Source organism: Drechmeria coniospora, chromosome 02 (genome assembly GCF_001625195.1).
Source record: "Drechmeria coniospora strain ARSEF 6962 chromosome 02, whole genome shotgun sequence".
Classification (NCBI taxonomy): domain Eukaryota; kingdom Fungi; phylum Ascomycota; class Sordariomycetes; order Hypocreales; family Ophiocordycipitaceae; genus Drechmeria; species Drechmeria coniospora.
In genome coordinates, this window is record NC_054390.1 from 5,947,461 (window position 1) to 5,963,839 (window position 16,379).

Below are 16,379 nucleotides of genomic sequence, written 5' to 3' on the forward strand. Positions count from 1 at the left end.
AAGTACTTACTCCGTTCGTGCTCCGCACTTACAGTAGGTGCACATTCAGTGTATGGAGGTATTGACATGTCCATGGATCAAGCAAGTACCACTACGGAGTACCGAGCACCCCGCGCGCTCGAGTGTTCACTCTTCATGCTCGTTTTCGCATATGCATTTGTAAATGTCCTGGACCCAATACTGGACCTCCGTGCAACTGCTGTGCTTCTTGCAACCACTGTGCTTGCTTCGTTGGACATGGACCATGAGCGACCGACTGGAATCTGTGCTGCGCGGCAACCCAGCAACCCCGCTACGCCGCTGTGCTTGTACCTCGATCGGGAATAGAACGGCAGCACACCGAAGAAACTCCCTGCCAACGGAGTGAGCATGTGATTCCAGAGTCAAGTCTAGCCATTAGGTTAAGACAAGCAAATCTGAAGAATCATCAACATCTCCCTGACGAAGTGGTCATCCATCATGATTGTTGCTAGGTACTTGCATGTGCAGAGATGAGCCGAGTACGGAATACAAGCACGGAGGAATCCGTATTACGCAGTTAACCCACGCAGGCGTGCATGTGCTTGCACAAATAAAAGTACGTGCATGCAAACACATTATGCTTGTAATGGTACATGTAAGTACGTGCAAACACTTGTATTGTGCAAGTGAATGTGCATGTACAATTAGGTGCTCTTGTGGTTGTTCTCCGGACGGAGCACTCCGGTCCGGGTACTTAATCACTGTGCAGCGCTGCGCTTACTCCGTACTCCGTACATGTAAGTACTTGTGATTACGACCATGCGACTGCACTTCTGCATGTACATGTACTTACAACTACATGCACAGCGTACCTGCGCAGGCAGGCGTGGTTGATTGGACATCATGCACGTCGTATTGTCAGGTCCTCCCAAACAGGGATGTGGTGGGGCGCGGTGGATGGCCGACCAGAGGGACCACGGCACGGTGAACGACGTGCCTGATAGGCGTACATGGGTGTGCAGGAAGAGCTGAATGAAAAATCTCCCCTACCGGCGTGCCTGCTCGCCATGCAATCTGCTGTGGACAATGCTTTCCAAGAGGCCCCAGGCACTTCTTCCGCCTTGCGCATGTGCGTGTGCGAGTGTCTGCTCTCCTCTACCGCATGCACGGGTGCGGTGTGTAGGAGCGCACGCGTAGGAACAATGTCACAATGACGGGGGTGAAAAGGATGAAAAAAAAAAAGAAGAGCGCTACTCCGTACTCCGTACTCGCCCGGTCCATCAGGTATCGTCGATCCTGGAGCAGCCTTGGCGCGTTGCAATTTCGCCCTCGATTCCCGAGCCTGTGATTCCCTAGGCACTTCCCCAGACGTGAGCATGCCTCGCGCTTAAACTAGCACGTACATGGTATCGCCTGGGTCGAAAGGGAGCACCAGTCAGTCGCCACCATCGCTTGTCAGTCATGATGCTGGCTCGTTCCCGTACCAGGTGTCGTGTTGTTCTTCGCACCCAACCAAGCTCGAGTGCCGGCTCGTATCGCTGGCATATTGCTGCACAGGGAGCACTGCGCTGGGATGCTGGGAGCGCAGTATCTAAGTAAGTACATGTTGGTACACGCATTTGGCGAGAGCAGGTGTGCATGCAAGTACTCCGTACACGTACTGTACTTGCATGCGAGTGCCGCCCACCATCCTCCGTGCATGTGCATGCAAGTACACGCTACTTGCTCGTGCTCCGTACCCTTGGTGTAGGAGTATTGACACCTCGACAGCCTCCGTCCCGACATCAGCTGCCCGCCCCATCCATCCGCCGCAGACCCCTGCTCTCTAGCCTCGCTGGCCTGCGGCCGGCGGCTCCCCTTGCTCATCACGCCCTGGTCCGCCCGCTGGCCGGCCCTCTGTTGCCGTGCTGCGCGGGCACCTGGCCCCCTGGTTCATAAGTCCTGGCCCGTCCGCTCCTCCTCTGGCCTGCCCGCCTCTCCTTCTCGTCCTCCTCCTCCTCCACAGCCGTGTCTCTCGTTCAGCATCACGTCCCCACGTTCGCTCTGCTAGCAACAGCCTGTTTTGCCTTCGGCCCCTTCGTCTCACGCACTCACGTACCGCAAGATACCCTCGTCGACCACCCGTCAACATGCGTTTCTCCACCGTCATCCTCTCCGGCGCCCTCGCCGCCGCCGCCTCGGCCCAGACGACCGTCGGCGAGACGCCTGCCCAGGCCTCGGCCACGGCCTGCCTGAACGCCTGCGGTCCCAGCGACGTCAAATGCCAGGCGCACTGCATCGTGGTTCCCTCGCCCAACGAGAGCCAGGCCGAGACGACGAACAACTGCGTGGCCGCCTGCTCCCAGGGCAACGGCTCTCCCGCCGACACCCAGAGGTACTCGGACTGCACGCAGAAGTGCATCGGCGACTACTTCTTCCACCCGGCCCAGGGTACCCCCAATGACAAGAGCGCTGGCAATGGCGCTGGCACCAACGCTGGCAATGGCGCTGGCACCAACGCTGGCACCACCGCTGGCGCCAATGCTGGCACCAACGCTGGCACCAATGCTGGCGCCAACGGCTCTGGCAGCACGGCGACCCTTTCCGGCTCTGCCACGGCCACTTCCACCCACACCGCATCCGCCGTCTCCTCCGGTCTGGCTCCCATCGCCACGGCTGCTCCCGCCGCCATCCTGGGCCTCGTCGCCGCCGTCCTTGCTCTGTAAATACGCCGTCGCCTACCGGCCTGTGGTGGAAGGAAGTATGGAAATATTCCTTGTATTTCTTTCTATATATTACTGAAGGCGGAGTAATCGAGGGATTGGACGCTCTCACCTTTGGATGAGATCAATGAATGGATTTGGAGACACATGTATTCTACCTAATCGGACGCCTTTTATTCACCTCGCCGTTCCATGAAACCATTTCCTTTGCTCGCGAGCTGTCACACGTGACGCGTCGCGCGAATATCCTGACCATGGCCGATGGGCAGTGCGCTAGGCCCGATGCACCCAGTGGCTGTTCCGTTCCACTCGCGGTTGACCGACGTCTCGTCAGTGAATCTATCTCGGTGAAATCTATCTCGTCGTGGCACGGTAACGTGCAGAGATGGCCACTTACTGTCTGCGCGCGCACGGTCATGTTGCTTCTTCTGCATCCATCCGACGTGCGCCGTAGGTGTCGCCACTCGGCCTTGCCACTACCTTTGCAATATTTATCGCTAACGTCGAGCCGATTCCTCGTCGTGGTTTGCCGCGCCTTCTTCTTCCTTGTCAAGGTGTCCATCCCAATTGGTTCCGGGATGGCGAATCCCCAGCATCTCCTCCGAGCCCGGTTCTTCTAGGTAGTCATTGACGAGACCAAGCACCCTCGAAAAAGAGGATTGCGCCGGCGAGGTTCCGGAACTTGGCTTCCGGCGTGGACCCTTGGCCGTCCTGCTCTTCGCCATTGGCGTCCCTCCCATCGCTCGCCTTGCCTATGATGATGCCGTTCTTGTCCATCACGTCGACGTTGCCTAACGTGAGCGTAATGAGAGAAACCATGCTCCCTCCCCTCCGGTACCGCACTCAGATTGAGCGCATGTGATGGCGGTGCCCCCTTTCTCTTGGGCGATCGAACATGTGCGTGAAACCAGCGAGGAAGCAGAGTGGCCGATGTAGGTAGACGTCCGTGGATGGCACGAGCGGTGGATGGCATGGAAAGGAAATGGAGGCATGGCGTTGATTGCCCTTGTTGAGTCTTGGTCTACTGCTAGATTCTCCAAGCACAGTGCATCTCCCGGCCCTGCGACGTGCCAGATGAACCGGCGCCGAGGCAAGGCACAAATTCATGCTTCTTATGGAGCGACACGGGTTCTTGGGCACCGCAGCGATACGGGGTATCTTGATTGATTCCCGCATGCATCGTGTGTCGGTTGCATGTCCAGAGATTGTCTCCCGAGGGGCTGGGAGTCGCTTCGGACGTGGGCGTGCCGTTGAGGGGCTGTGGATGGCTTCCTGCCGTCGGTACAAACGGGCTTGGAACCACAGCGGATGCGTCTCCGCCTGGGAGGCCAGAGACGGTATCGCCGCCATCTCAAACGTTGCCAACTCATCCGCAATGACTGCGGGGATCGGGCAAGCGGGCGTCGGGACTGGCGGCAGGATGGTATGCAGTTTTGGCATGGCGATGCGTGGCCGAGGGTTGATTGAGGAGGGTGAATGTGCCACCATCCGCAGGGGCAATGGCGCACAGCGCAGTGGCATCGGAGCCGGAGAGGAAAGCCCTTCTCTTCGTCCCAGGAACTAGACCATGCTCGAGAAGATGAATTGTGTCGGTCGAGCTTTGCTTTCTACCGCGAGGCCGACGCAGATGGTTCGTTGTCGTCATGTCATACCGAGATTGGCCGCACTCGAGAGCTATGCATTTCACTGCGGAATGTGTTGCATGCGGCAGTTTGCATCTGTATGCGGGTGGCTTTTATTATTCACTTTCGATTTTTTAACATCAAACCTTTCTCGCTTGTCGCCGGCCGAGCGTCCGCCTGCAGCGCTTGTCCTTGCCATTCAAACATGACCGTCGGGTATCGCCACTTGCCAAAATCATGGGCAAAGGACCTGGTTAGCAGGGCTTGGCAATTGCCGCATGAATGGAGCTTTACACCCGAATGTGGTCCTCATAATGAAGCAGCGCAGCAGGCACTCGCCCATGCCGTCGGTTTACGTCGGCAACTTGATGGCAGCTTCGCTTCGTGCCAGCCATTTCGTGGCTTTCTCGCTGAAGATGAAACGCCTTGGAGGTATTTGAGAGCTTGTTCGAATGATTCGCTGCATTGGCTCCATCATTTCATGCCGCTTCCTGCATCTTGCGTCATCGAAGAATGCGTCGCCATCTCGACTGTTGGTTGTTGCCGGAGCATCGGAGCATCCCTCTCTGGTGGCTTGCCGAAAACCCTTTCGTCCCTAAGGAATCGAGCGGGACTTTTACTAGTCGTCAGGCCTGAGGCTCCTTCATCGGCCATCAAGGTAGGCATGGTGCGTGCGCCAGCCTTGGACAAGCCAAAGATCGTGAAACGAATCGTGGATGGATGGGACTTGCACCGAGTACTCCGTATCGTGCAGTAAGTATCCGCACTTGTAGACATACATGTACGGCACACCCACTTGTAATGTTGTCTGCAGTTCCTGTACAGTATGATGGAGTGCCTCAATACGCCGTACAGGAATCAATAAAGTATGATGGTGACCGGACAGGTGTGCGCCGGGGGGGAAGAAAAGTGCCGCATCGAGTTGGTGGGGCAACTTTTTCCAGGATGTACCTAACTGGCAGCTTCCAGCAGCTACAAACAGGCGCAACGTGGGGGGCTCAGGCGCGAGCACTGCCGTGAAGGTTTTGTTTTGCCGCAGAGCTCGCAATGACGCCGTGACGATCGAATCCGGACGTGGTCATTGGAAACTTTGGAGACATACGGAGTAGTTGTCGTCGCATTGGGACATCGGCTGGGAAGTGGGTGGGACTAAATTTCGGTAGACTCGGTTAACAAGAAGTGGCAGCTTCAATGCGATGATGGACGGCCGAGCGGCAAGGGCAAAGCCCGTCATTTGATTTATGGGCCCGCTGCTGGTTTCAGCAGGCGTACATGTACCATTGCTTGCACTATTGTCAAGGCCATCATCTTACCTCTCAGGGCACATGTAACTGTTGTACGCTTCTCTTCTCGATCGTTGTACAGTTCTCTTCTCGATTGCACGAGATCTCCGTTTGTGTAATTAATACTGCAACTACAGTACGGAGTACATGTACTTGTTATTGTACAACTACTTATTTGTAGCGTTCAAGGAGTAGTAATATTACTAACAATCTGGAGGTACACCAGATGTACATGTACAGCTACGTGTACTGTACGGAGTACATGTGCAGTACTTGTAACGTGGTGCTCGGAGCAGTAATTACCGTAAGCTATCGAATGCAGACAAACGTGCGTCGCGGTACTCCGTACGGAGTGCAGTACCCTACCAAGTACATGTCCCTACACACGTCTTTGTACTTTAGTATTTCGGACTCAAGGAATGGATGAATACAGCCCACATCCGCCTGAATAGGTGCCCTCGAAATTGCTTGCTATTGTTAGTACCGCCCACATGGCAGAGCTGGGAAACCAACAGCAGCTCCGTGCCGGTTCTTCTGGATTGTTCCATGACCGCAAGGGCTGTTAGGTAGGTACCTGTGCGCATGTACTGTACAGTACCCTCGTGCCCACCTGCCTGCAGCTGGCCGAACTGGGAAGGGGCTCCCAGGAATGGCAGTGCTTGGCCCGAGTCCGCTGGCCATCAGCAGCGAACCCTCGCAACCGTGGCCCCGGCCACTGACAGGCGCCATGTACCTACAGGTACTGTACTTACACCTTACATAGTGCGCTGGCACTTACTCGTCGCAGCCGTAATCTTGCCATTCGAGTACCGCAACTAGTGCTAGTGCGTCCGTAGCACGAGGGGTACTTACTCGTTCCTACGTCGTACGTCCGTCCTAGCTTAGCTTCTACGTGTCCTCAAGCTGCACCCGCTAACCTGCGATTTTTTGACTTCTCCACCCGCCACCCGCCACCCGCTGTTTTCTTCCCTCTTTATAACCTCACTCCTGGACCGCACACCTTTTTCCACTCCTCGAGCGCTGGGAACTGGTCCTGCCTGACTCTGCTTGCCCGACCTTTGCTGTCCGTTGGCCTACTTTTCTTTCTCTTCCATCTCCCGTCGAGCCCTCGCCCTCGCACCGTGCGCTTTGTCTTTCGTCACGATGAGGTTCAACGCTCCTGCGATGGCCGTTTCGGCCGCCGTCCTGGCCGGCACCGCCTACGCCCAAGCTGGGGACGCACCTCTTGATCACATCAAGGAGGCGCCCGTCATGCCCCCGCTGCCGAAATTCACGGTGAGTTCAGCGTCGTGGCGCTCCCCGCCCGTGCAGCTCGTCGCCGACGACGCCGCTGACATTCGCGCCGCCAGCCCACCAAGTTAAAGGCTCCCTTCCTCGAGCAGTTCACCAAAGGCTGGGAGAAGCGATGGAAGCCCTCGCACGCGAAGAAGGACATGGCCGGCTCCACCACGGAGACAGAGGAGTGGGCGTACGTCGGCGAGTGGGCCGTCGAGGAGCCCGTCGTGTACAAGGGCATGGAGGGTGACGAAGGCCTCGTCGTCAAGAACCCGGCCGCCCACCACGCCATCTCGGCCAAGTTCCCCGAGAAGATCATCCCCAAGGGCAAGACGCTGGTGATCCAGTACGAGGTCAAGCTTCAGAGTAAGCAGCTTCCCCGAGCTTCGACGCATGCCACCCGCACCCGCACCCGCCCCCTGCTCACACGGCCCACGCAGACGGTCTCGAGTGCGGCGGTGCCTACATGAAACTGCTCCGTGACAACGAGGCCCTCCATCAGGAGGAGTTCGCCAACACGACGCCGTACGTCATCATGTTCGGCCCTGACAAGTGCGGCCACAACAACAAGGTGCACTTCATCTTCAACCACAAGAACCCCTTGTCGGGCCAGTACGAGGAGAAGCACCTGACGGCACCTCCCATTGCCAAGACGACTCTCAAGACGACGGAGCTCTACACTCTCATCGTGCACCCCAACAACACGTTCGTCATGAAGAACAACGGTGAGCAACTCGTCACGGGCTCTCTCCTCAAGGACTTCACTCCCTCCGTCAACCCACCCGAGGAGATTGATGATCCCAGGGAGAGCAAGCCTGCCGACTGGGTTGACGAGGCCCGCATTGCCGATCCCGATGCTGTCAAGCCTGCCGACTGGGACGAGGAGGCTCCGTTCGAGATTGTCGACGAGGCGGCGACGATTCCCGACGACTGGCTCGAGAACGAGCCCCTGAACGTTCCCGATCCCGAGGCGCAGAAGCCCGAGGATTGGGATGACGAAGAGGACGGTGATTGGATTCCGCCGACGGTGGCGAACCCGAAGTGTGGTGAGGCTGCTGGCTGTGGCCCCTGGACCAAGCCCATGAAGCCCAACCCCGACTACAAAGGCGCCTGGAGTGCCCCTTTCATCGACAACCCGGCCTACAAGGGAGCCTGGGAACCCAGCAAGATCAAGAACCCTGCTTTCTTCCAGGACTTAAGCCCTGCCGACTTTGAACCCATGGGCGCTGTGAGTTGCTGGCCAAACCAACCCGCACCCGGACCGGCCGCTTGCTGACTGACTCTGCCTTAGATTGGCTTCGAGATCTGGACCATGCAGAACAACATTCTCTTCGACAACATTTACATCGGTCACTCGGTCGCCGATGCCGAGAAGCTGGCGGCCGAGACGTTCAAGGTCAAGCTGCCCAACGAGAAGGCCGCTTCCGAGGTCGACACGCTCAACCCGGATGATGATGATGACGACTTGCCCAAGGCCCCCACGGACCTCCACTTCCTCGACGACCCCGTTCTCTACATCAAGGAGAAGCTTGATCTTTTCATCACCATTGCCAAGCAGGACCCCGTCGAAGCCGTCAAGTTTGTCCCCGAAGCTGCCGGCGGCATTGCCGCCGTCGTCGTCACCCTCATTGCCCTCCTCGTCAGCCTTCTGGGTCTCGGCAGCTCCTCTTCACCTGCCAAGAAGGCCGCCGGCGACGCCAAGGAGAAGGAGAAGGAGCAGGAGAAGGATGTCAAGGACAAGGCCAAGGAGACGACGGACAAGGCCAAGGAAGCCACGGATAAGGCTGCTTCCTCGGCCGCAACGGGCGCCGAGAAGGCCAAGGGCGAGGTCAGCAAGCGCACGACCCGCAGTCAGTCGTAGGCTTGGCCGCGCGAGATGGCGGCAACGCAGGGGTTCTGAGACTGGCGTGCGAAGTTGGGGGCAACTCCCTCGGCGAGGACGAGTGTATTTCATTTCAGTTCGATTGATTTGAGGACGGACATGAAAAAATGGCCGAGAAAGGCTGGTTGCTACCTGTCGAGAAAGAAAGGCAACGGTTACACTTGGCTCGGCGGCAAATGCGAGGGACGTCGAGCGATTGAATGCAGCAGCATGGCGTAGTTGAACTCGGCATGCTTCGGTTTGTCGCCCGCGGCAGTCGATGGCGAAGGCATGCACAGATGCGGATGCATTGAACAGACATTAATCAACTGATTTCAAGCAATCAGCGGCGGCGTTGAGGGGGGGGCTTTCGCGTGCTGGGTGCTTGCAAGGTCCAACGCGCCGAGGTGTCTCTGCCAAGGCATCGGCTGTGCCCGGTGCATACAGTACTTATGGTGGTTTACCGGTATTACGCCCTTACCGTACTCTGTCCGTACCTGCTGCTGTGTACGGAGTACAGTAAGTACGTTGTACATGTACATGTACAGTCGTAATTGGTATCGAGAAGCCTCTCGGCTGTGTTAATTACAAGTACTGTACTCCGTACTCCGTACTTAGGGAGTAATATAGGTACATTTACATGTACTGAGTACATACGTAGTTGTACATGTTCAAGCGTAGTATGTGTAAGTACATACGTATGTACATGTACTTGGTGCCGAAGTGCAGTAATACTTGTAGCAATACGGAATACGGAGTACTCGTTCGCGGCAGGGCCCCCAATTGAGAACCTCGGCAAGCATTCCGAATTTGCAAGACGCAGGCGAACCTAGAGTGGATACATGACCTGTTCTCTACGGGCTACTCGTGCTGACAGAGTACATGTACCGATACAGTGCTGTATTGGCAGTGCACAACCAAGTTCAACTACTTATTACATGCACATGTAGTAACCTTCGTACTTTGGGAGAACTTGTACCTCAACCTCGCGTTCAGGCACTCGTACATACTCAGGTACCTACCAATCACTCCTCGGTTGGTAGGTTAGCACAGATCTGGTGCTCATGGCCAGCAAGAAAATGGGTTCTCATACGAAGACGCCGGGCCTCTGTCATCCGTGGGCTCGAACTGTCCGAAAACTGGTCGAGCACAAGTACTTGTGCAGTTCTCCTCCGTAGGGCAGTACTGTAAGTTGGTGTACTTCCATCAACTGCAAGTGTGCTTGCCCCGCTCCCCAGTTTCTTTTCCCCAGGTTGTCAGACCGGCACGAACTCCAACCCCCTCTCCGCGATCCACATCCGCCCGAAGCTGGCCGCCCCCTTTTCGCCTTTATAAAGGGACACGCCCGTGCAACACATCACCAAGCCTTCCGACCTGCTGCTGGCAAGCGAGCACCTGCACGTAGCGCAAGTCCTCCAGCTCTTTTACGGCTGCCTGGGCCTCAACGACGTGCCAGTTGTCACACGATGCGTCGGCTCCTCTCGCGAACCGTCTCCGCCACCCGATCACCCGTCTCCTCACCGGCCTGCTCGACCATCGCTGCCTTCGTCATGGCACCCAACGGCTCCCACTCGGCGTCCGTGGCCGCGCGTCGAATCCATGCCACGGCTCAGCACCTTAAGCCCATGAATGCGCTCGCCTCGACGGCAACCAGCTACCCCACGACGCACGACAAGATCCAGACGGTGGAGGACACGCCGTACTTTGTCGACAACAAGTTTGTCCAGTCGAAGACGGACAAGTTCATTGATCTGCCCGATCCGGCGACCAACAATCTGGTGACGCGCGTGCCGCAGATGAAGCACGAGGAGATGAAGGCGGCCGTGGCGAGCGCCGAAAGGGCGTTTGAGTCGTGGAAGAGCACGTCGGTCCTTCAGCGACAGCAGGTCATGTTCCGCTTCGTGCAGCTGATCCGCGAGAACTGGGATCGACTGGCGGCCAGCATCACGCTCGAGCAGGGAAAGACCTTTGCCGACGCCAAAGGCGACGTCTTGCGCGGCCTACAGGTGGCCGAGGCCGCCATCGGCGCCCCCGAGCTGCTGAAGGGCGAGGTGCTCGAGGTGGCCAAGGACATGGAGACGCGGACCTACCGCGAACCGCTGGGGGTCGTCGCCGCCATCTGCCCCTTCAGTCAGTGCATCCGAGAAGACGTCCGTGCCCTCTTCTCCTCGACCGTCGCTGACACTGCCCGCAGACTTCCCGGCCATGATCCCCCTCTGGTGCATCCCGATCGCGACGATCACGGGCAACACGTTGATCCTCAAGCCGTCGGAGCGTGATCCCGGCGCGGCCATGATCCTCGCCGAGCTCGTGCAGAAAGCCGGCTTCCCCGACGGAGTCGTAAACGTCATCCACGGGGCCCACAGCACCGTCGACTTCATCCTCGACGAGCCGGCCATCAAGGCCGTCAGCTTCGTCGGCGGCAACAAGGCGGGCGAGTACATCTTCAGCCGCGGCTCGGCCAACGGCAAGCGTGTGCAGGCCAACCTGGGTGCCAAGAACCACGCGGCGGTCCTGCCCGACTGCAACAAGAATCACTTCATCAACAGCGTCGTCGGCGCGGCCTTTGGCGCCGCCGGCCAGCGTTGCATGGCCCTGAGCACCCTCGTCATGGTGGGTGAGACGAAGGAGTGGCTGGTCGAGGTTGCCGAGCGCGCGCGCGCCCTCCGCGTCGACGGCGGCTTCGAGGAGGGAGCCGACCTCGGCCCTGTCATCTCTCCCCAGAGCAAGCAGCGCATCGAGCAGCTCATCGAGAGCGCCGAGAAGGAGGGTGCCACTGTCCTTCTCGACGGCCGAGGCGTCAAGCCCGACAAGTACCCCGACGGCAACTTCGTCGGGCCGACCATCATCTCCAACGTGACGCCCGACATGACGTGCTACAAGCAGGAGATCTTTGGCCCCGTGCTTGTTTGTCTCAACGTCGACACCATCGACGATGCCATTGAACTCATCAACAAGAACGAGTACGGCAACGGCGTTGCCATCTTCACCCGTTCCGGCCCCACGGCCGAGACGTTCCGGCGCAACATCCAGGCCGGCCAGGTCGGTGTCAACGTGCCGATACCGGTGCCGCTGCCCATGTTCTCCTTCACCGGCAATAAGAAGAGCATCGCCGGAGGAGGCGCCAACACGTTTTACGGCAGACCCGGCATCAACTTTTACACCCAGCTCAAGACGGTCACGTCGCTCTGGCAAAGCTCCGATGCGGTGTCGAAGAAGGCCTCTGTCCACATGCCTACCATCCAATAATAGTGCGTCCCGATAACTGGTTCCGCGAAACTTGAACACAACATTCGTTGCAAATGGCAGGGGAATGCCGATGAATGAATGATGAGCGTGGATGGGATGGTATGATGGATGGTTGGTCAGATTGTAGTGGTAGATTGGGGCACGAAAACAACCCGGGCCTTGTCGAGGGACGTCAAACAAGAACGAAAAGACGCCCACTGGCTGCAGCCAATATTGTTCGGAGCAGCGAATGTTCGTGCCATGTGATGGATATGGCGCAGACGCGCCGATGTATTTGACCTTCGTACTCGCTTCGACGCATCGTCAATCGCTACTTTCGGTCGCATGTCCGCTCGCTTTACTTGAGATACGTTGGATGATGGATGGATATGGTGTGAACGATGCGGCATTCGACGTGTAGACAGTCCGGTCCCTGCAAGATCTGTCGAATAATCTCTTCATCAAGCCGAGATCTTGGGGTGCAACTGACGCGAATATCCCTGCATGATGAGACGTTGCTTGAATATCTGAAGCGGCTCTCTCATCGGTTCCAGAACCAAGGACCGATGACTTGGTCCGGGTATGTCGGTGAAGAAGGTAGCTGCTGCTTCCATGTTGTACCATCTGCTGTTGGTTTCGCCTTTTCGCTTGCAGTTGATGTGATGGTGTTGTACATGGCCTGTTCGAGCAGCCCGTTGCTCTCGGCGTAGTTGTGGTTCATGGTTCCGACAGCGTAGTATTTCTTGCCCTGATATCAGCGCCTGTGAAAGCACATTTGGAAGTACGTATGTGACCAGCGAACACCAGCGAACATTTATCAACGGCAACCGCTTCTCTCAAATGACACATGGGGATGAAACGCACTGGCCAATGTCTTCTGCCAGTCGAGGTGACCCACCATCCAATCTTTGCAACAAGAAGAAACCGTTGACCGAGGACTTCACTTGAATGAGCATGGTAAAACTTGTGTCAAAATCGTATATGATGCTTTCTTCCTCGTCGATGGACTGATCCTGTGGCAGAATGGTGACAAACTGAGTCTCTGCCTCTGGCCGTGGCTGAGGGTGGATGCCGAGCATCGAACCTCCCATGGGGTCCGAGAACAACGAAAAAAGAGAATGATGCTGTTGAAGGCATTGTATGCTCTCAATGCATGAGAAATCATGCAGCGAGTGGAACGTGGGCGGAAACTGGAAGGATTTCATGCGACCGTCGAGTGATTGCAAAAGGTGAAAGAAAACGCGGGGGTGTGACGTGTTGGATATGCAAGTGCATGGGTAGAGGAACAGTCCCAGTGAATGTTGTTCGCCACAGATACCGTAGGAATAGGGCCGAAAAGTTCATGCTTGTCTTTCGGCAGGGATTTACGACTGCGGTTGCCCAAGAGCAGGAGACGCCACCACTGGCCTCGTTGAAAAATGAATAATATCAAACCGACTATCCATGTCACAAAGCCGACCTCTTTTCCTTTGAACGAATACGACATCGAGTGCATTCCAGTGCTCATGAAGTGAAGAAGGTTAATATTCCACACTCCCATATTCTCGGTAATATGGGAATTTGGAAGGACCGTCGTCTTCCCCATGGAGGCAGGCCAGCGGAGGGAGCCCATGGCGGCCCATCACGATGAAATCGGGAAGCACCTCCCGCCGCAAACATAGCTCAACCTGGATGCTGCAGCAACTAAAAGGTAAAGATGCGCCCAACCCTTTGAAGCCTGTGAGCCTGAGAAAGCCTCCCAGATGCATCATGCCGAATGACCTCTTCTCCTTGGCGGAGCCACGCAGGCCATATCATGGTGCTGCTGTTGGGTTAGCTGACATAGGAAACCTTGAAAAATCTTTGAACAACTTCATCACTTCAGTGTGCATCCCTCTAGTCGGGCGGGTACATCTCGTGACAAGCCAGATAGTCAAGTGCGTGGTCGAAAGGAAGCGACAGCCGGAATCGTGCGACGAGGAAGACGTGAGTACACTTTTATCGAGCCACACCTCTGTGCACGCTCGAGTCTGCGATGTGTTATTGTACAGTTCGAAACGCATTTTCCATATCATAACTCCGTCAGATGCCCCGTGTGCCGCCGAACCACAATGACGCCCAGTTGCGAACAACAATTACTTTAGTACCGACTTGGTGAGTGGAGTCCAAGCTCACCAAGGCCTCACTCAGCTCATGACGCCCATGTCTCATGACATAAATACGGAAAGGACGTGGTTGGATTCCATGGTCAGCGCCTCGGCGACGGGAGCTGCATGAAGCCAGAATAATACTCGTCCAGCCATCGTGCAGCTTGCACGCCTGCGTCGTCGACGCTCGAATCCCACCGTCCTATGGACCCGACGTAGCCGTCAGGGCGGACGTTCACGATGGCGACATCGCCAGGCTCGAGGCTGCCCAGCCACTTGTTGGTGCAAGTTTGGCCTCTTGTATCCTTGTCGGGAATGTCGTCGAGGTAGATGGTCCAGCGGCTGTCTTGGAGCATCGTGGGGAGATCCGAGATCTCCAGCTCGGCCTTGGCCATCGTTGCTGCTTCCCGCGTCAGTGGCATCCTGCAAGTGGTCGGCCCCAGAGGCAGGTCAACGTACTGATGAGCCCAAATGTGAACAGGTGGCTGACTGCCGTGTACCTCTCCGGTCTGACGTACACGTCCTCGGCGGACCCCAGCCGAGGCTGGGCGGCGTACGATGCGCTGGCCGCGGCGGACAGCTGGCTCAAGAACGACTTGTTCTCGGCAATGGCAAGGCAAAAGGTGGCCAGGAACGGCGCCGCCTGCTGCACGTCCCAGGTGAGCAGGAAGATTCGAAACTGGCCAAGCATGGGAATGTCCAGTTGCACATCGACCGGGTTGGAGTCGATGTAGCGCGTCACCTTGGCAGGCGGCAAGAGACAACCCGGCCGGGCATCTCCGGCGACCATGGGAACCTCCATCTCCTCCTTGTTCACGGAACTGCTTCCGTACTCTGCTCCTATTCCCGAGATGAAGCGGACATTGGCCTTGAAGTTCTTGGCCAAGGCTACCGCATCTCCTCCGGCGATCTGATTCGCGTGCTCGTAGTCAAAGTTGACCAGGTCCAGCGCGATTTTTCGACGTTCCTCCTCATAGCTTTCGAGCAGCTCTGGCTTGGCGAGGCCGCGGACGCTGAGGTTGAGCTTCCATGAAAGGTTCCACGAATCGTGCATCGAAGTGTTCATGCCTTGCGCCGCCTTGGGGGAGTGCGTGTGGCTCGCGTCGCCGGACAGAAAGACTCGCGTGTTTGAATCGCAGAAGCGGCTGGCCACCCGCTGGCCGACCTGGTAGCGACCGAACCACTCCATGTACTTCCAATCAATCTTGAAAGGGGCCATGATTTTCCTCGCCTGCTCCATGACAAAGTTCTGGCCCAGCTGTCGCCTGTCGGTGCCCGAGCACGACTTCAGCTCGATGTAGAAGCGCGTCATGTTTCTCTCGCGGGGGATGATGAGGATGGAGCCGTGCTCTTCGGAATAGACGAGCGTCTTGGACCAGATATCGGGGAAGTTGGTGATGAGCTCGCCGTCGAGAACGCCCCAGATGGCGGCCTGGGACATGCCGACGGCCTCGACATCGGGTATGCTCTTTCGGACCTGAGAGTGCGCTCCATCGCCTGGCAGCAGGTTAGCGTCGGCCGAGCGGGAGCTTGGCGACGTCGGGGTGAAGCTCACAGCCAACCAGGTATTGCGTCAGGATGGTTCGCTTGTCGTGGGTGACGTTGGTCCGGCAGTTGACCTGAAGCTGCCCGGCCTTCCCTGCCGGGAACTCGTAGGAATCAAAGGCCGTGTTTCTACGAACCTCCCTGCCTCGCTTCCGCATGTCGTCGATGAACAGGCCTTCCACGATGCCTTGGTGGACCAGGAGAATGTACGGATCCAAGACATCGATGACGGGGGGGTAGTGTACCTCGCGGCCCAGCCGATGAAGGGGTTCGCTCGCGGTGCTGCGCCAGAAGGAAATGTCGAAGACGCGCACGCCACGCTGGAGCAAGGTGTCGGCCAATCGCAGCTGTCGGAACGTCTCAATCGTCTTTGGCTGGAGACCGTCTGCCCTGTGTGCATGCAGGTTGAGCATCAGCGCTCGACCGGGACGAAACGGCAAAGTGGCACGGAAAGTCATCAGAGGGAAGGGAGGAGTACCTTCCCACGGGTGTTTGATCTGCCCTGTCATCAATCACCTCGGCGCGGATTCCATATCTCGCGAGCGTCGCGCCTAGCATCAAGCCTGCAGGGCCCGCTCCGACGATGCAGACTTGGCATTCGGCGAGCGGTTGGGGGAAGCTTCGCAGATGCGTGAGGTTGGCCACGGAGTCTTGCTCCTCCTCGTCGTTCACCGGCGCAAGCTGGAGCTCGACGTCGGCGTCGGCATCCGAGTTTTCGGCCGCAGGGGAACCGTTCAGAACTGCAGGCGTCATGGTGCCAGCAACGCCCAAGGTGT

General features: G+C 57.4%; 6 protein-coding genes across 6 annotated transcripts; 3 read left to right on the forward strand and 3 right to left on the reverse strand.

The window, feature by feature from the left end:
* Nucleotides 1-2,090: 2,090 nt before the first annotated feature.
* On the forward strand, nt 2,091-2,666 carry DCS_04725 (uncharacterized protein; the record flags this gene model as incomplete). The annotated part of the gene is made up of 1 exon (XM_040802031.1): nt 2,091-2,666. One exon carries the CDS (start codon nt 2,091-2,093, stop codon nt 2,664-2,666), a length of 576 nt encoding a protein of 191 aa, XP_040657064.1.
* A 621-nt stretch (nt 2,667-3,287) lies between these two features.
* On the reverse strand, nt 3,288-4,103 carry DCS_04726 (uncharacterized protein; the record flags this gene model as incomplete). Its single annotated transcript, XM_040802032.1, has 2 exons — nt 3,288-3,454; nt 3,953-4,103. 2 exons carry the CDS (start codon nt 4,101-4,103, stop codon nt 3,288-3,290), a joined length of 318 nt encoding a protein of 105 aa, XP_040657065.1.
* Nucleotides 4,104-6,711: 2,608 nt separating this feature from the next.
* On the forward strand, nt 6,712-8,704 carry DCS_04727 (calreticulin; the record flags this gene model as incomplete). The annotated part of the gene is made up of 4 exons (XM_040802033.1): nt 6,712-6,843; nt 6,918-7,209; nt 7,284-8,071; nt 8,135-8,704. 4 exons carry the CDS (start codon nt 6,712-6,714, stop codon nt 8,702-8,704), a joined length of 1,782 nt encoding a protein of 593 aa, XP_040657066.1.
* A 1,466-nt stretch (nt 8,705-10,170) lies between these two features.
* On the forward strand, nt 10,171-11,953 carry DCS_04728 (methylmalonate semialdehyde dehydrogenase; the record flags this gene model as incomplete). Its single annotated transcript, XM_040802034.1, has 2 exons — nt 10,171-10,834; nt 10,899-11,953. The coding sequence occupies 2 exons, from the start codon at nt 10,171-10,173 to the stop codon at nt 11,951-11,953; spliced, it is 1,719 nt and encodes a 572-aa protein (XP_040657067.1).
* Nucleotides 11,954-12,473: 520 nt separating this feature from the next.
* DCS_04729 (uncharacterized protein) lies at nt 12,474-13,023 on the reverse strand (the record flags this gene model as incomplete). The annotated part of the gene is made up of 2 exons (XM_040802035.1): nt 12,474-12,680; nt 12,793-13,023. The coding sequence occupies 2 exons, from the start codon at nt 13,021-13,023 to the stop codon at nt 12,474-12,476; spliced, it is 438 nt and encodes a 145-aa protein (XP_040657068.1).
* A 1,136-nt stretch (nt 13,024-14,159) lies between these two features.
* Nucleotides 14,160-16,356, reverse strand: DCS_04730 (phenol 2-monooxygenase; the record flags this gene model as incomplete). Its single annotated transcript, XM_040802036.1, has 4 exons — nt 14,160-14,458; nt 14,518-15,555; nt 15,614-15,993; nt 16,082-16,356. 4 exons carry the CDS (start codon nt 16,354-16,356, stop codon nt 14,160-14,162), a joined length of 1,992 nt encoding a protein of 663 aa, XP_040657069.1.
* Between the last annotated feature and the right edge of the window lie 23 nt (nt 16,357-16,379).